At 41.2% G+C, this 19918-nt stretch overlaps 1 protein-coding gene across 3 annotated transcripts in view; it reads left to right on the forward strand.

Annotated features, from left to right (window-relative positions):
- Positions 1-19918, forward strand: part of LOC127641500 (potassium voltage-gated channel subfamily H member 1) — a 102207-nt gene that overhangs the window by 53600 nt on the left and 28689 nt on the right. The window contains exons 9-11 of one of the 3 annotated variants that reach the window (XM_052124537.1): positions 87-339; positions 2297-2493; positions 14203-16199. In XM_052124537.1, coding sequence (XP_051980497.1) covers positions 87-339; positions 2297-2493; positions 14203-15063 — 1311 coding nt within the window. In that variant the 3' untranslated portion in view covers positions 15064-16199. Of the gene's footprint in view, positions 1-86; positions 340-2296; positions 2494-2747; positions 2890-14202; positions 16200-19918 lie in introns of those variants that run through there. The other 2 variants (XM_052124539.1, XM_052124538.1) reach the window with 2 other exon arrangements.

The following is a 19918-nucleotide window of genomic DNA, read 5'->3' on the forward strand; positions in this document are numbered from 1 at the left end:
TATCGACATTATCGAATTAAGGGTCACAAACAAAATCCGTCAAGAAGTGGAAATAAAAATGATTATTATTCTAAATTTCTCTGCAGGTGTTGCTAATTTGCCCCAAAGACATGAGAGCGGACATCTGCGTTCATCTCAACAGGAAAGTGTTCAAAGAACATCCAGCTTTCCGCCTGGCCAGTGATGGGTGTTTGCGCGCCCTTGCCATGGAGTTCCAGACGATCCACAGCGCCCCAGGTGATCTCATCTACCATGCAGGTGAAAGTGTGGACAGCCTCTGCTTTGTGGTGTCAGGGTCTTTGGAGGTCATTCAAGACGATGAAGTTGTTGCCATTTTGGGTAAGTGTCATTTTTAAAAGTTACTAGAGGTAACTTACTACTAGAGGTCTGCTACCCAATCCGAGCCTGACGGGACCAACAAACTTTGTGTTCAAATCAGTTTTACATTGGGAATCGAGATTACAATAAAGAACATTTTTAACATTACGGCTGCCGCGGTTAAGTAATCATGAAAATGTACTATTACAGCCTGCATTTAAGTCTGCTCCTTTTGCATCAAAGGTCTTTATTTACAATTTGTTTTTGCAATGGTTGAGTATTCTAACCAATCCCAGACATGTCTGTTGAGCAATAGCCAAATCAGAGACACTTACACTGATGAGCTAAAACATTATGACAATTCTCAGTTAAAGCGAATAACGTTGATCTTCACCTAACAAGGCCTGGTCTGTGATGTAACCGAACAATCAGTTCTCATAGTCAGCGTGTTGAATGCAGGAGAAATGTGCAGGAGTAAAGACCGGAGCAACATTGGCAAGAGTCAATTTGTTATGGCCGGATGATTGGATCAGAGCATTTCTGAAATGGCAAGGCTTGTGGGGCGCTCTCATTCAGCAGTGGTGAGTACCTACCGACTGTGGTCATAGGAAGGACAAACCACAAACTGGCTACAGGGTGTTGGCTGCCCAAGGCTCATTAATGTGTGAGGGCAACGAAGGCTATCACGTCTGGTCCGAACTGATAGAAGGTCTACAGTGGCACAAGTCACAGAAAATGTTTAATGATGGTTACGGAAGGAATGTGTCACATCACAGTGCATTGCATCTGCTGCGTATGGTGCTGCAGACCGGTCAGTGTGCCCATGATGACCTCTGTCCATCATTGAAATCATCTACAACTAGGGCCCTTAATTGAACACATTCATTTAGTGTGATTAATTACATTAATATGAATGTGTAAAAATGTTTTGCCATTATACAAAGTCTCTTAAGGAATTTACCCACCATCTGAGAAATTCAAGCTTGAAGTACCACCTTCTTGTTTTGCTAGCTTAGTTATTTATTGCCATTTGTTTTCATTTTCCAGGTGAAAATCTGATCGCTTAGTAAAGTAAAAGCACACCTTTCCTCAACAAGCCACATATTTGTAATATTATGTACTTAGTACACTGTACTCTATGTACGGTTTACAGTGTGTTAAATCCATGCTGACCCTTGATATTTATTAACTCTGGACCTCTGACAAAGTTAATAAATATAAACAAAGACCTCTGATGTTGTATGTGGGGGACAAAATTGCTATTTTTTATTGTGATATGTATATCTTAGTAATATGAGAATAATTTAATGAAAACAAAAGATGATGGAAAACTTTTTGTAAAAACAATTTTACATATTTTTTATTTATAGATGTGTATTATTAAGGTTTACCATGTCAACAGTGAACATAGGCAGCATGTTGCATCATGCCAAATCTTTCATCACCAGAACTGATTTCACTTCATGCACCCGTTTCGGTGCGTCGCATCGTGCCTTCAGTTGATGATCAGTTTTTTGTTTATTTTGACACGCTTTAAAGCTGCATAATCCTTATTTGTGCAATTCCATTTGGTGACGCTGGTGGCACAGATATTACACACTTCACCTTTAAATGTTCCATATGGGACGATACTACACTTTGAAAATTCATACACTACATGGCTGACTGCATAGTGTATATTGTAATTGCGTAGTGTTTAATTGGTCATTTGGGACACAGCTTGTGTCTTGGCTACCTTTTTTACAAAAAGATTCAGATCACATTACAGTGGGTTTCAATCTTATTTAAATGCATGAGCTTATTCCACGTTGCCATTCTTTACCTGAGCAGTTTTGTCCTGAAGTGCATATTGAATTTTCTGTGATCCATAAAAATCCGCACCTATGCATGGAAAAGCTACATTTGCCTTGAACGTATTAGAAAGGGTTAGGAAGGAAGGAATTCATTTTTCACTGTCTGCTCGCTGTGTTTTTCTCAGGAAAGGGGGATGTGTTTGGGGATGTGTTCTGGAAGGAGGTGAATTTAGCTCAGGCCTGTGCAAACGTCCGTGCGCTGACATACTGCGATCTTCATATCATCAAACGTGATGCCTTACAGAAGGTTCTGGAATTCTACTCAGCTTTCGCTGGACACTTCTCTAGGAACCTGGTGCTAACCTACAACCTGAGGAAAAGAGTGAGTACCAAACTATACATAAGAATAAATAACCCTTTAAATCTTTAAACTGGTTCCAACACTTGATTTGTGTAATTTCAAATAGTTTTATATTGTGTCTTGTATTTAATGCAGTATTAAAGCATTATTTGACACATTCATATACGTAGTATATTCAGTTTCTTTGACGTTCCTTCTGCAGAACTGTTAAAGAATCCTTAATTTACAGCTTTATTTATGAGATTGGATTTGACAGTCTCCCATTCATTTTATAGCTGGTGTTGGTGAATGCCATTCAATGTCATGTGCCTTTGTCTCCATTGTGTCTGTGTGGAGGCGGGACTTCAGCTGGACTACACGCAGTTTAATTTAAATTCATGTCTCGTTTCTCTGTGTAAGCACTATTTTCAATGAAGCATTTATGAAGCCAACTGAGCTGAAAGATCTATACCTTCAACAAATCTCCCTCTCACAAACACATAGCTGCTGTAGAGACAGTGAACCGAATACTAAATGCTCTTCAGTTTCTTATTAAACATCTTGTGATCATCCAAGTAGAACCTCAATTCACAATTTTCTTGAAACTATACACCGATTTTTACAAACCTCAGACTTTCAGGTCAAAATCAAATATTTAACTCAAAATCATTATGAACGTAAACTTTCAATCATAAAAACTGATTTATTTTCAAATAAAAAAAAAAAGATGTGGCACTGTTCTGAAACTGCTCAGGTAGTATCTGGGCATGATGGTTATCATGCTGGAAAGTGTTCAAGAGGTATATACCAAAATAGCTATTTTTTTATCCCCTGATCAGTTGAAGCGCCATTCGAAAACGGCATGGTTTATCAAAATTCTGTGAATAACTTTTTGTTGTGAGTGTATCTAGATGATTTCCAATTTCTGTGCAAATCGGACAAACAGTCTAGTAGGACTTCAAAAAAGTAGGTTTTAAAAAAATTTAAAAATGGCGGACAGGAAGTTTGCTCTATCATGACATAATTGGTATCATTGTTCTCGGCATGAACCACGGAATCTATAAAGACCAATCTCTTGACAGTAGGCAAATGAGTCAATAGCTGAAATAGCATTATAATCTTTGACCACAAGGTGTCCCGAAACTTTTTGAGACCCTTCAGAGCATGGTGCCAAAGACATACACCAAGTTTTGTAACGATACGCAGCTGTTCGTAAAATACAGCATTTTATGACTAAATTCAAAATGGCTGACATGTGAAAATGTGGTATCGTTCGACACTTGATCTAAAGAGACAATTTTTTTTATTTTTGGCAAAAGTGTTCAAGAGTTAGAAGCCAAAAAAAATGTTTTTGCTATCTCCTGACCAGTAGGGGGTAGTGCGCCAGAACGCTGCAGGTAACCCCAGGGCCTAATGATGATGACAAGTACCAAGTTTCGTCCCAATCCCTCAAAGCGTTGTGGAGATACAGCCTCAAGTTCAATTTTAAACATTCTTCAACAAATTCGTTGAAGTGCCATTCAAAAACGGTATGGTTTATCAAAATTCTGTGAATAACGTTTGTCTTGAGTGCCTCTAGATGATTGATGCAAGCCAATTTTCAGCCTAGGACGAGTTCGAAAAACTGAGTTTTTACGAAAATTCTAAATGGCGGAAAAAATGTCACGATGGGAATTAAATCGAATCCTCTTGAGCCAAGGAATCAGAAGAAAAAATAATTTTGTTTCTAGAACTCACAGTTCAGAAGTTATTAACATAAACATGAATGCAAATTTGGGCAGTTGGTGGTGCAGAGGGTTTGAGGTAGAGATGCCAAATTTGCTGTGGTAACAGATGATACTGTCCTCTATCTGTGTGCCACATTTCATAACTTTCCCACAAGCGGTTCTATGGGCTGTCATAGACTCAATAGCGGAAGAAGAAGAAGCAGAATGATAACAATAAGAAGAAAACTAACAAAAACTGTAGGGGTCTTTAGCTTGACCCCTAACTAGGGAGAATTTTGCCGGTCAATCTCGAGATCTATCTGTCTGTCTGTCTGTCTGTCTATCTATCTGGTCTGTCCGTCTGCCTGTGTATGAGGACAGCCCTGATCCAACTACTCTGAGAACTTGGAAGTGCAATACTGCAGATATTGTTGACTTTTGAATGAAAATTTGCTTGCTATGTTCCTCTGTAAAGGAGTTCAATGGAAAGGAGGAGGCGAGAACAAAAGACAAACACACACACACGACAGACATGTCCGTAAAGGATCTCATCGCACCACTGTCCGCAATCGGCCTTTATCCCTCTCTGAGGCTTAATTAGCCTGATAAGGTGTCTAAAAAAAGTGTAGTACCCCCCCCAAAAACACTGTAAAATTTAAACGAGAGGGAAAAGGCCAACGCGGATTGGCAGTGAGAGAGAGAGGAGAGAGAGATGAAAAACACTTACTCGCCAGTTCTCCAGTACGCCGTAGCTGTTCCCTGGCCACTCCTCCAACCTCTAACAGATGACAGCCACGCCTCTCCGGGCGGATCAGAGGCAGTCCTCCATCCCCTGGAGTAGGTTTAAAATATACTCTTTTATACTTGTATTTCTTTCTGTAAATGTAAATTACCTTTCATAATAACACTGTACATTTGATAATCTCCAAGAAAGTGAATGATAGTACCATTTATACAGCGATGTGTTAATAACAGCTGTGCTTGAGTGCGCAAGCTCTCATAAGTGTCATAATTCATAAGTGTCCCAATGTTCGGTGGATGAACACTCTTTCCAGTGCATCAATTTCTGTTCACGATATTCTGATTCTCAACATAGGGAGCTAGGAAGCTGATTGAGACACACCCTAAGAAATTCTTATGATTATTTTTTTCCGTTAATCTCTTCACTCAGGTGTTTGTGCTACTAATGCATTTCGCAATAAAACATGTAATATTAAATTAGAAAATAATGCAAAATAGAAGAATTTTACCAGTTATCTCAGGCTTCTGTTGCCCATTGTATCTACAGATAAGGTATTAACCACCTTATGAATGAACCATGCCGCTGAATGGGTTTTCAAGCATTTCGTTTTATGATTAATGACTGAATTTACATCACTTCATCACATAAAGGTCAATGAGACAATCAGCACCAGTGTTTTCTGCACCACTATTCAGCTGTTAAGTCCCTTTAATCAAGTACAGGCAACTATTTTCAGTCATGCATGTACAGCTCCATCTACTTGACTAGAGAAAGACTCTCTAAAGTCTCTAAACAATCTCTAAAATGTAACATTTAAATTACATGTTTCAAATCAGAAATAACATCTGACATCAATAGTATCATAAATTTTGCTTCTTCAGTTGAAATCACACTATAAAACTGTTGAGCTTGTAGTCCACTCAGAGGATGAGATATTCGATTAAACAATGAGGGTGGTGCTGAATGTCTATGGATGAGCACATCTGTGAGGGATAACATGTGTTGGAACGCCACCTACATTTACCATTCAGTTACATCTACTTGAATAGAGAAATTCTGAACTCTCTAAAAGATAACATTTAAATAGCGTCAAATCAGTAATCAAATCTTACAACAATGGTTTCATACATTTTGCTTCTTTAGTTCAAATTACACTATTGAATTGTAGATATGTGACTTGTCCAGCTAATTCTCTAGTAAAAAAATAGGCGATCCATCTATCAAATAGGCGACGGGTTCTTTTAAATAAAACATTCTTTCAAATAGCCGTCATGTTTAGAATTGAAATTTCTTCTATTCATTTTTTTATGAACAGCTCATCCTCTTCTTGTTGTACTGTCTCTGATTCAGTGCCAGTGCTTTGCTGAAGTGACATTGCAGTCTGAATTGATGAATTCTGTATTGAACACTGATGTGCAAGCTCACAAAACAAAATGTGTATCTAACTCTAATGCTATTTAAAGCTGCACAATGATTCCTGAATTGTTTCAGTAATAAATCTTTTAGACAGCTATTGTTTCCTTTGTCACTTCTGTGTAAATAACACACATTGGAAGCCAATTTTTAAATCCTTTGACCCTATTGATCACCACAAGCAGTAAATTTCCCTTAGTCACCCTCAATGGAGCAAATAAACAAAGATGGTGTATAAAGTGTATATTGTGGAGCACGCTGATAACATAGCAGCCGGGTGCTTTTCCACACTCATGGGAGCTTATGCTGGCGGTACAATATCCTCAATGAGTCTCTGTAATGACTGAAATAACTTCCAGAACAATTCCAGTTAATGTCTTAAAGTGGTTCTCAACAAGGGGGTCGGGGCCTCAGCAAACTTCCAAAGTGGCTGCGAGACGACTTAAAATTACTTAAAATAAGGGTAATACTTTACAATAAGTTTGTATTTGTTAACATTAGTTAAATAAATTAGTTAACATGAACTAAAAAACACTTTTACAGCACATTTTGACCTTGTAAATTTCAACATATACTAATACATTTTTCAAATAAGGAGTTGTAAATGTTAACCCCTAAACTCTGGTGTATTTTTGGGCTGCCACCCTCAATTTTTCACACTCAAATTTAAAACCTTAACATTCACACAGACTGTGGACTAATTGCAAAACAACTGGTCTAATTTTTTAGAGAACCCATAAAATAAAATAAAAAAGATTCTGATTATTCATAAATAATATTGCATGTTTATAATCTTATGAAAAACATCCATCCATCCATCTTCAACCGCTTATTCGAAGTCGCGGGGGCAGCTGCTCCAGCAGGGGGCCCCAAACTTCCCTATCCCAAGCTACATTAACCAGCTCTGACTGGGGGACCCCAAGGCGTTCCCAGGCCAGTGTGGAGATGTAATCTCTCCACCTAATCCTGGGTCTTCCCCGAGGCCTCCTCCCAGCTGGACGTGCCTGAAACACCTCCCTAGGGAGGTGCCCAGGGGGCATCCTTACCAGATGCCCAAACCACCTCAACTGACTCCTTTCGACGCAAAGGAGCAGCGGCTCTACTCCAAGCTCCTCACGGATGACTGAGCTCCTCACCCTATCTCTAAGGGAGAAGCCCGCCACCCTTCTAAGGAAGCCCATTTGGGCCGCTTGTACTCGTGACCTAGTTCTTTCGGTCAGCACCCAGCCTTCATGACCATAGGTGAGGGTAGGAACAAAAATTGACCGGTAGATCGAGAGCTTTGCCTTCGGCTCAGCTCTCTTTTCGTGACAACGGTGCGATAGAGCGAGTGCAATACCGCCCCCGCTGCCCCGATTCTCTGGCCAACCTCCCGCTCCATTGTCCCCTCACTCATGGGGCAATACCTCCTTCCCTACCTGGAAAAAAAAGAAAAAAAATTTATTGTCCTAACTTTGTAAACATGTAATTCTGGTTCTGTTCACTCTACCTCACTTTGAAACATCTCATTTCATTCCACTAGATCAGCGTTTCTTAAACTATGGGTCGTGACCCAAATCGGTTCGCATAGCCATACATGTTGGGTCGTGACGTATTTTGATATGCGTGTAATTATTTCCTTAGTAAAAGCAACTGAAATTGTTAAGAGCAAAAAAAAGCTCTGCTCAGTGCACTCTTTCACTCTGTTTTGGCTGTTTCCCACAATATCAATTGAATGACTCAGTCTCTCAGTGCGATATCAAATGAGGCAGAGGGGCGGTCTGGTGCGGAGGTGATGCGGTCAACATGTCACTCCACTTGACATCATGACACACCGCTGATACCGTGCACACTCACCAAACAGAAAGATGATAAAGTATCAGAAAGAGCAAGGAGCACTAACAAAAGCACTATGTGGGCAAGTTAAAAGTTTTGAGTCACTTTTAATAAGACGACATATCCTCACGCGCACCCACAGGTCGAGAGAAAGACACGGAAATGATGTCAGAACAAGACGAAAAGTTCAAGTAAGTCAGGAAAATAGTTAAGAATTGATGTAGCGATGAAGATAAGCAGAAATATGCAAGTACTGCCCATGAAAGTGGCATAAGTGAGTAAGTTGCTTACAAACAATAGCTCTGTACTGTTGTGTGTCGTGCAGTTTTTTTCATAGTCCAATCCTTAATAAATGGAAAGACATCAGTTCAGTATGACAAATAATGGTCAGCTTGACACTACTTTATTGATCTTATCTGTTCTGTGGAAACTATTATTCACAAATGTGAATCTTTTACCATGGCAATCAATATTTTCAGCCTAAATACCACAGTTAGGCTACTGCAATTATTGTTACTATAAAATTGATATAGTATCATTTTTCAATAGTGTAAAATGCTTGCAGAATCTTTCTATCTTTTCCTGATTTAAAATTTCCACCAGGATAGTTTATCTTTTTTTATTATTATTAACAATATCTGAACTATGGCTGTCATGGTACATTGTTTTAGGGGTTTCAATATACAGATATATAACATTTTATCATATCATATTTTGTTTACCATGATTTTCCTGCTGGATGGTATATTCTGTTCTGGACATCTAAGATATAACATTAGATTATTCAGCTAAGCAAGCTCACAGACAAAAAATAAAAATAAAAGTTTTTGGCTATTTGGGGCTTACAGCAGCAGTTATAGGAGCATAAATGAGATGTTTGTATGTGATGATTTACAGAAATCATATTTCACTTTGTGATACGTTTGAAAATCTTTCAAACTGTGGTTTTAGTGCAACAAATTAAACTGATTATTTATGGAAAAGTTCAGATTCTAACCTTTCAAATTATACCTCATATTCCTGGCTTATGTATACGTGTATTTTAAATTTAATGTAAATATAAACTTTTTCATAGCACCACACATTGGACCCACCAGCGGGTCCATATATTAGTCAATGCTTTAAGAACTTACAATGAACAATAGTATTTTCAAACATTAACATTAACCAAGTTTAATAAATATAAAGTATTGTTCATTGTTAGTTCATGAATCATGAATCACAATGCATGAACTAATGTGAACAAATAGAACCTTATTGTAAAGTGATATATAAGTTATAAATTGTTTATAAATGTAACTATTAAAATGGTAAAAAAAAAAAAAAAACTGCTAACATCAAGACGTACAACATATAAACTGACAATATGTCAACAACTGATATTTAGAACATACAGAAACATCTGGAATCACAAAATGTAATGCAATTAATTACTTTTATCTATTTATACTCCTAATTTCTTTTAATAAAAAGTTTGCTTTGTCATTTGTACAGCAGAAGTACCAAAGGAATTATCTTAAAAAAAGTTGAGAACCACTGTGTTAAAGGGATAGTTCAAAAATAACAATGCATTATCTCACCTTCACTGAAATTGAGATATTTAGAAGATTGTCCGTGCTATTCTTTTCCATAGGATGGTGAATGGTGACTGTGGCTGTATAGCTCCAAAAAACACAACATAAATTAGTGGGCCATACATATAGCATGAGCTATATTACAAGTCTTCACAATTAAAGCCACACAATAGCTTTGGCTACTCAATAATAACATGGATTACTTTTATGGTGTAAAATTATGATTATTCTTTTTTGGGGCTTGACAGTCATAGTCATCATTATCTTTCATTGTGTGAATAAAAGTACCTTGGAAATTTGGGAGGATTAAATTTGTAAATTTTTACGAAATATTAATATTTAACTTTTTAGAAAACTAGCTTAATAGAAGAATAGTTTTTTTTGTGGTGTCGACCACAGAAATTTTAGCATCCATTTTCAGATTTTAAATTATTTGGAAAAGTCTATTTTTCTATAGCAGAGATTATGTGGTATGTTATTTTTCCAACATTATTATAAAAATATACGTCTCCACAGAATGCTGATAAGGTTCAGAATCTACATTCAGAAATAATCACATTTATATTTGTTGTTTAGCAGACAGTTATTTAGAAGGACAGATCACTGTGCTTTACTCTTGCAATAAGCTACACTATGAACCTTATCAACCCATAAAACTCATAATCTTTAGTGTAAATTACACTGCTGAATATTATCCTCCTCCAGTCCATTCCTGCACCAGCACGTCACAGAGCAATCTGTCTAATGTGACAGAAAATCAAATGTATTTATTTTTACACTTCACAAAACAAATGTGGATTCCTCAGGAAGTAGACTCACATAACCTCCTGGGGGAGACAAAAGGAAATTTATTGCTCTGTTCCAAGACCTACTGTGCTGCCTTGATGACACATACCATGTAAAAAAAACTATAATAGTCAGTTTTACAATTGAGTTCAATGTAAGCATATTTCTGTCTAACAACGTGAAACTCTATTATGAAATTACATTGCGTAAAAATATTGGCCAAAATAGTCTGTTTTATAATTAATTCCAGTTGAGTTTGGCATTAGCTCATATTGGATGTATTCACTGATCGCGTTGCAATGCATTCTCTGTTGAAAAAAAATACTTCTTAAATCAACCTAAGATGGTTTGCTAGTCTTAGCTTGTTCAGCATAACCTGCCCTTTAACATGAGTTCTTATCTTCAGACATTATTAATCGTGAAACCATTAGTATACCAGGACATCTCATTAATCTTTCAAGAATTAAAGCAGTAGCGATGGCTAAAGTAACTCTTTGCTTGTACAGTGTTGAACCTCACATAACAAGTAGGTTATTTCACGACCACTTGTCTCTCTGGGCTATGTGCATCGTGCTGAGCATAGCTAAATAAAATAAATAAACCTCTATCCAACATGAAGAAACAAAACAGGGATTCCCCTTCTGTCACTCACTTGACGTTGTGTCGAATGAAGTGACACAAGGGGTTTTCCTGGGACGCCAAACGTACCTCTGAACCTGAGAAAAGGCCAATGTCAAGTTGGCAGACAGAATTTGCATGCCATGCCCCGGACCTACGGGTATAAAGGGAAGCGGGGCAACGAGTGTCAATCAGAATTTTTCTTCAGAGCCGAACGGTTGTGCAACAGCAAGCTGAAGTTCATCACTGTTTCACTCACCTCTACTGGCGATAAGCACTGCTGTTGGATCTACGGCGCGTTTCCAGCTGGCGTTCTCTCTTTCTCTGCACGCTGTGCAGTCTATTCTCCTCCTAAAAAGAGTTTATTTCCTCTAAAAGAGTTTGAGTTCCCACTCATAAAAGAGCAATACACAGCAGGCGTTGAACGTCCTTTTCAAGACGCGTTTCCGTTCTTCCCAGAACAGGTGCTCTGTACTGGGGTTGGGCTCCACGGGCTTAGTTCCCTTTTCAGGCAAACTCCCCGTGATGTATTTCCCGTGGTACGGTCCCCTTGTCCGTACCACGGCGTTCACCCTAAGTGGTGCGGGGAACCTAAGGTCTGTATGTGACACCTCTTTGGGGGTGTTGGGGAGGGCTACGTGCAGCCGACACAGTTTCCTCTAGCACGCAGTAGCCTGCTTGCACCTGTCTCTGCAGTTCACGTAACACGGTCAGTGCGTGGCGTTTTTATATGGGACCCCTTGTGTCACTTCATTCGACACAATGTCGAGTGAGTGACAGAAGGGGAATGTCATGGTTACTGTTGTAACCTCCGTTCCCCAAGGGAAGGAACGATACGTTGTGTCCCTCCTGCCACAGCACTAGCCCTACCACTGTAAACGTCCGTACCTTATTTTCGGCTCCTCAGTGCAAAATCCTGACTGGCACTCGCTGCCCCGCTTCCTTTTATACCCATATGTCCGGGGCGGGGCATGCAACTTGACCTTTTGGCCAACATTGGCCTTTTCTCAGGTTCAGAGGTACATTTGGTGTCCCAGGAAGACCCCTTGTGTCACTTCATTCGACACAACATCGAGTGAGTAACAGAAGGGGAACGGAGGTTACAACAGTAACCATTACTTTTTTTTACATTTCATTCAAATCATTACCATAGGGTATGGAAAGCTGATGGCCACAGTTTTGGCTGAGCAAAGCCTGGAATATCTGCCAGATATATCAGTACTCTTCCATTTCCATGCTGACTCATAATGACAATAATGTAACAGGTATAGAAGCTAAGCACATTTCAGATCAAATCAGCTTTGATGGGACCAAATTGATTGGTCTTAGATTTGGAAAGAGATTGTCTTGTCTTGTGAAAGATGACCATGCATGACCTAGGAAGACATGTTCTTGGATCAACATCTTTTGTTGGGCCTGTAACAAAATATGCGTCAAACAAACATAGCTCTAAACAATGTATCAAGGTTTGGCTGTTTAGCTTTACTTAGCCCCTACTGAGAACATCTTTCTCCATTGATGCATCAAACTTTCCAAATCCAGCAATAATACCTTAATCAGAGAAAATTGGAAGATTGATAAGAAAGTTGTTGAAGCCTGTGGCAGGGCGGAGGGTGGGGCCGGGTCGTGATTCTACACACCCGGTCCCTTATCAGGCTAATCAAGCCTCCGTGAGGGATAAAGGCCGACTGCGGAGGATTGTGCAGGAGAGAGAGATCGTTTACGGACATGTTGATTAGCCTGATAAGGGACCAGGTGTTTAGAATCACGACCCGGCCCCGCCGTCCGCCCTGCCACAAAGCCCTAACCCCATACCATAGCCTAACCCAAATCCTGACCCTAAACCTAACTCTAAACCAGTGGTTCCCAACCCTGTTCCCAGAGGGCCCCTAACACTGCACATTTTGTATGTCACTCTTATCTTACCCAATTCAGGTTGTGGAGTCTTTACTAACTAGCTAATGAGTTGAATCAGGTGTTTGATTAGGGAGATATTCAAAATGTGTGGTGTTGGGGAGCCTCCAGGAACAGTGTTGGGAACCACTGCTCTAACTTTTACCCTAAAATCTGATCGATTGAAAGTATTGTCCCAAGACCAACAAGAATGTTGCTCAACACAACCTAATTGGAAAAATAAAAATTGCTTAGAAAGATACGTTCTGTGAATTGAGTACACTCTTTACTGACATATCTGATATGTTTGGCTGTCGTGCATGACAAAGCTAAAGATAGCAGTGACTAGCATTGACTAACACCTCTAGCAAACACTCAAAAGGAATCATATGACTTGCTCCTCATCTTCTAAGAAGCTTGAGGGTCAAGAGCCCAGATAGATTTGTTTGCATGACATTTTTAATGGCTTCCACCTCTAGGTGAACAAGACCACAACTAGCCTTATCCTCAGATCCATATCACATGGATCTGTGTGAGATAGATTACACCTAATTTATGACCCCAGTCCCAAAGGTAATCAGATTCCAGTGCAATCTGTCACAACAAGAGAGTATTGAGTTTGGCAATAAAATGTTCCTTGCAACAAATGCCAGCTTAACCAGCATGCAATTCCCATGCTGGTCTAGGCTGGTTTATGCTGGTCAGTGCTGGTTTGGTTCGGTCAAGTTGGTGGACCAGCAAAGCCATTCTTTTCACCAGCAAAACCTAGCAGGTGATGCTGGTTGAATGGACTACGTTGGTTGTGCTGTATGTTTTGCACAGTAGATTCAAAAGAACTGACACTGGTCATTTTTTTGGGAATCAGACTACAGTGCTGTTCAATAGCAGTGTTGCAATGCCGCTGAGAACACTGAACATGAAACACTGTATTTAAGGATCTACATTGCCACACGAATGCATGTTTGAGTTAACGTAACCGAAAATCATGAAAACCATCCAGTTCCAGTATCTTTTAAATATGGATTTGGAAATCTATAAATGTGGATCAAATATATGAATGAAAATATGGAATCACCACGATCCTTGGTTCTCGGTTCACAACCCTTCTAAATACTTAAGAAGAATTTTCCAATTGTGTGAACTGTTCCTTTACAATTCTGCTTGTTTAAATGTTTTGTTCTATTATTGTTTTTGTACCACATAGATCGTCTTCCGTAAAATAAGTGATGTCAAACGGGAGGAAGAAGAGATGCTGAGAAGGAAGAATGAAGCCCCTCTCAATCTTCCCCCAGACCACCCTGTGCGCCGTCTCTTTCAACGATTTCGTCAACAGAAAGAAGCGCGACTGGCGGCAGAGCGAGCCAGCCAAGGGGAACAGGATGTAGAGAGAGGTCCTGTCCATGTGGAGAAGACCATGGTACACGAGGTGCCAACTAGCACTGTCACAGACACTGAAAAAACAGCCATAACAATTGCCTCTTCATCCTCCTCTTCAATATCCTCTAGAACTTCATGTAGAGCAAATCTTTGCACTCCTATGGACCCCAATGGAAAATATACAGGAAGTAAGTCAGCTGAACCACCCAAAAATAAAGGTTGGGGTCGCTTTAAAGACGCCACAGTCAAGTCTGACCTCTCTAGGTGTTCTGTGTCTAAAGCAGAGTCCATGGAGACGCTTCCAGACAGGACTAAGTCACAAGATGAACTGTCCCTCAAGAAGACGGACTCGTGCGACAGTGGCATCACAAAGAGTGAGATGCGACTTGACAATGTGGGTGACGGTACCGCTAGAACCCCTCAGGATCAGAGCCCAGTTCAGCCTGAAGGGCGCCGAGCATTCTACCTCATTCCAGAACAGAGTCTTCAGGCCTGCTTTACAGAAGTGAAGCAGGAACTACGAGGAGATATCCACTTGCTCAACAACAGAATGTACATGCTTGAAAACCAGATTGCCGAGATGCTCAGACTTCTGAAAGCCAGAAAGTCCTCAGTATCTTCACACCTGTTTGACATATCAAGACCCGACTCTCCTGATACAGAAAAAGATGACGACATGTTCTCCTAACTGCATTTAATTGGACGTGGTCTGAAGGGATCACTGTTTGGTCCTGTTATTGTGAAAGCAAAACTGACCTCATCTAGCATCTTACTTAAAGGGCAAGAAGTTGTTGACCTTCATGATGAAGAGTCATGCTGGGAAACATTTGGAACTTTGAATATATCAACACAATGAAAAATAACTGTGAACTCTTTGTACGATGGTTGACATTTTTGTATGGTTATCCAAATCAACAAGTATTTGTATCTGTGAAATGTACAACTGCCACCAGTCCTTAGGCGTGACCACATTTACCTTTGCACAGCTAAAGTTTGCAAGCAAACAAGGCTTAGGCGAATATGAAGCGAGGGTGAAACCCACAAAAAACTACTTGTCAAGCAGCATCTTTTTATATTGTACTTTATACTCTGGAAGAGTGAAGTTATAAAGAAACTCACCCCTAAAATGTTTTGCTGCAAACATTCAGTGTAGTTATATTTGAAACCCACAGAGGTTGCTTCCAAACCAAGCAAATTTATATGTGTCAATGCTGTGAATTTGCATGACAAAGTCCATCATACAAAATTCCTGTTTGAGTGGACTCCCATTGAGATGACTGTATTTCGCCCACAGAATCCATCGGGCAAAATGTCTGACTGTGTGTATTCCCATTGAAGTGACTGTATTTCACTCTTGGAATTTCGCTGTGAAAAGCTAAAAGTCAACGCTACAAATGCGCATGCCAAAGTTCACCAAACTTGAAAGCAAAATGTGTCCATCAGAAGTCCATCAGGCAAAATGTCTGACCATGCATATTCCCATTGAGATGACTATATTTCACTCTCGGAATTTCCATGTTATAACTATTCGACATTTACTCCAATAAAAAAAAAATATATTTACGAACCAATGTTATTAAGATTATGGTATTGCAGAAATAAAACTGAATGAGTAACACAATTTGTAAACTGTCATTTCTTAAAACAAAGTATTGGATAGGAGGTTAGCAAACATTTTATGCCAGTATTGTATCGATTTGAAATTCTGTTTGTTGATTAACAGGTTTCTCTGGGTATAAAGGTGTAAAATATCATTTCATTTTACTGTCTGGTGCAAATTGTTTTGAATTGTAATGCGACTATTTGGTCTTACTAAAAATTTTAAACCAGGTTGTTTGTGTTTGTTTGTTTGTTTGTTTCTTTAAAAAGTATTATTTTGGTACTTGTTTTTTTACTATTTAATACTACATATGTGGTAAAATGATGTGCTCTTAATAATGTGACAGCAATAGTTAAATTAAATAAACAAAATTCGGCAACTGTTGAATTTTTGATGGATGGAAAGTAGGTACTACTGTCTGTGTGCATTTTAACTGTTTAATAAATCGTATTTTCGATTAACTTTAATATACATTTAAATTAAAACTAAAAGATAAACATTGCTGTCAATTGAATTTTTTTTAATCAAAAAGTGTGTTATGTACTATACTTAAGATTTACCTTATGAAACAATTAACTTATATGGTGTATAGCAAAACGGATAACCTTTTATATTGCATTAATGGGGGCAAATGCCACAGTCCGTATTTCTATGAGAATCAATTACAGTAAGCTTTAAATTAGGCAATTATAAATGGAATAAGGTGGACTAGTGTTAATCTAGCATGTGATTTATAGCATTCTCCCCAAAATTGTATTCCCATTATAAAACTGTATTTGCTTTCATAAAGTGTCTGGTTCTTTTTTCTTTTGTAAATGTAAGTTCCACCGAAGAGTTGGAAAGTGGCCGTGACAGGTTTCTTTCTTATGAAGGAGGAAGCAAGGGCCAGGTAAATGTCCAATTTAACTCTTCACTTTTCAGCAGTATGTCAAACACAGTCACACACACAGCTTCAGCTCTCTCTTCCACCTCCAGTGGACTAGACTGCTCTTTTATTTCTCTCTTAGCGCTCACTGCAAACACAAACAGCTGTTAGAGATAATTTCCCACAGGTGTCAATCCTTACCGTTCTTCCTCTCGTGGCCTCGCTCTCCACAGACGTCACTCGGCCACGCCCCCATCACCACACTGATACATCATAGCTTGTCAAAAACTGTTAAAGTCTTGAACGGTTTTCAAAATTTCAGTTATATGTTTTTCTTTTTGATACAATGTGTATACTGTATGCAGAATGAATCTGTGTATACACTGTGCCAAAGCCAAATAGGACACCGATTTACTGATTGTACTGTACCTTTTTGTTTTTTTTAATCTGACAAAGATTAGCAAAATTTGGATCCACTTTATATTAGGTGTCTTTAACTACTCTGTACTTGCATTGTTATTGCATTGTTATTGCATTGTACATACAAAGTACCTGCTTTTAATTACATCTGTAGTTACACTGCTAACCTAACGTCTAGGTTACGTATGTAACCTCCATTCCCCGATGGAGGGAACGAGACGTTGTGTCAGAGAAGAGACACTAGGGGTCTCTCTTGAGCGCCGATATACACCTCTGATCTATGAAAAAAGGCCAATGAGAAATTGGCAGCCGGTATTTGCATATCTCGCCCCCGGACATACGGGTATTTAAGCGGGGCAAATACGGGAGTTTATTCAGGATTTTTCTGAGGAGCCGGAAATGGTCCGGCCACAACAGTGGCTCAGCTCAGCGACGTGGCGGGGAAGACACAACGTCTCGTTCCCTCCATCTGGGAACGGAGGTTACATACGTAACCTAGACGTTCCCCTTCTGTCGCTCTTTCCACGTTGTGTCAGAGAAGCGACACTAGGGGTCCACTTTTAAATGTGCCCTGCGCTGAGCCATGTATGTGAACTGCTGATACAGGAGCGGGCAGGTATTCTTACGTGCAAAGGCGACCAGCTGTATCGGACTGCACGTACCCTTCCCCAATGCCCCATTCAAGCCATAAGAGTCCTTCTGGTTACCCTGGAGGGAGGAACAAGGTGATAGCCGCCAACCTGGGAACGGGCCAAGCCTGGCTGGGCCTCTTTTTTCTCTATGTTTCTCGCATAGAGCAACTACGGCCGGGGCCCTTACATGCATTAAGGGAAGGTGGTCTTACCCCTTCTTTCAGGGGAGAAGACCCTGCGGAGGCCACACCTACCCTGCAGGGGAGTGGCAAATACATCACATGGTCTTCTTAGGACCTATGTGGGAAAGTTGGTGTGGTGGTAGATCCAGCCTCGTAGAGGGGGGAAGCTTACAGCACGGCGACCGAGGCAGCTGTAACTGCCTAAGGGAGACACGGGGGTCCGCTCGTGAGGGGACAGTACTGCGGAATTACACACAGGGGGAGTCCGAACAGGAGGCCTTACCTGTGGAGCACCTATTCCAGTACAGGGTAGATTGGGTACCCGTAGTGGCTTGGGTCAGCGAGTTCCTCCGCTGAACTGCAGACCCACAAGGGCTAGGGAGGAATCAACCAGGGACCCGAAGATGGGGTCTCCTCGGAACAAAGGCGCACTATTTTACCTCGGCTGAGGGAAAGGGCGCTAGGCGCAAGTGATTCACCCGGCCAAAACGTCAACGTGTTACCGAGTTCTATGGGCTCGGACCTGAGAAAACACGGGATGATACTGACTCAATTCGGAGATTGTAGAATCTCACGAAAGTGTTGGGTGTTGCTGCTCTGCAGATGTCTGCTAGGGACGTGCCCCTGGCCAGTGCCCATGAGGACGCAACACTCTTGGTTGAGTGAGCTCGGACCCGCAAGAGGGGGGGCACGGCCTGGGTGTGATAAGCCAGTGAGATGGCGTCGACAACCCAGTGGGCGAGCCTCAGCTTGGAGACAGCGTTCCCTTTCTGTTGTCCTCCAAAGCAGACAAAGAGCTGCTCAGAACGTCTAGAGCTCTGCGTGCGGTCCAAATAGATACGCAAAGCACATACCGGACACAGCAACGAAAGGGCTGGGCCTTCCTCCTCCCGGGGCAGCGCTTGCAGGTTCACTACCTGATCTTTGAAGGGCATGGTAGGAACCTTGGGCACGTAGCCCGGTCGCGGTCTTAGGATCACGTATGTGTCTGCCGGACCGAACTCCAGGCAAGTGTCGCTAACAGAGAACGCTTGCAGGTCCCCGACCCTCATAATGGAGGCAAGCGCGATCAGCAGGGCGGTCTTGAGAGATCCCAGGAGGGAAACAGGTTAGGCCGGGAGGAAGTTAGCCTCCGGGCACCTTTTAGGAACCTGATAATTAAGTCGTGCTTACCAAGAGGCTTGCCGTCTATCGTGTCGTGGTGAGCCGCGATGGCAGCGACATACACCTTGAGGGTGGAGGGGGACAGCCTCCTCTCCAGCCTCTCCTGTAGAAACATGAGCACTGACCTAACCGTGCACTTCTGTGGGTCTCCAGCCCGGGAAGAACAACAGACGCCACTTTAGGGCGTAAAGATGCCTGGTAGAGGGGGCTCTGGCTTGGTTGATAGTATCTATGACGGTCGGTGGTAGGCCGGCTTGATCTTCTGCATCCCGTCCAGGGGCCAGACGGGGAGGTTCCAGAGGTCTGGGTGCGGGTGCCAGAGCGTGCCCCGTCCCGAGAAAGGAGGTCCTTCCTCAGAGGAATTCGCCAGGGAGGGGCTGTCGTGAGGAGCGTGAGGTCCGAGAACCAAGTCCGGGTGGGCCAGTTCGGGGCCACCAGAATGACTTGCTCTTCGTCCTCCCTGACCTTGCATAGCACCTGTGCAAGAAGGCTCACTGGGGGAAATGTGTACTTGCGCAGCCCCGTGGGCCAGCTGTGTGCTAAAGCATCTGTCCCGAGGGGAGCCTCTGTCTGGGCATACCAGAGCAGGCAGTGGGAGGTTTCTTGGGAGGCAAACAGGTCTACCTGGGCCTTGCCGAACCGGTCCCAGATCAGCTGGACCGACTGGGGGTGGAGCCTCC

The sequence above is a fragment of the Xyrauchen texanus genome, chromosome 50 (genome assembly GCF_025860055.1).
Source record: "Xyrauchen texanus isolate HMW12.3.18 chromosome 50, RBS_HiC_50CHRs, whole genome shotgun sequence".
NCBI lineage: Eukaryota > Metazoa > Chordata > Actinopteri > Cypriniformes > Catostomidae > Xyrauchen > Xyrauchen texanus.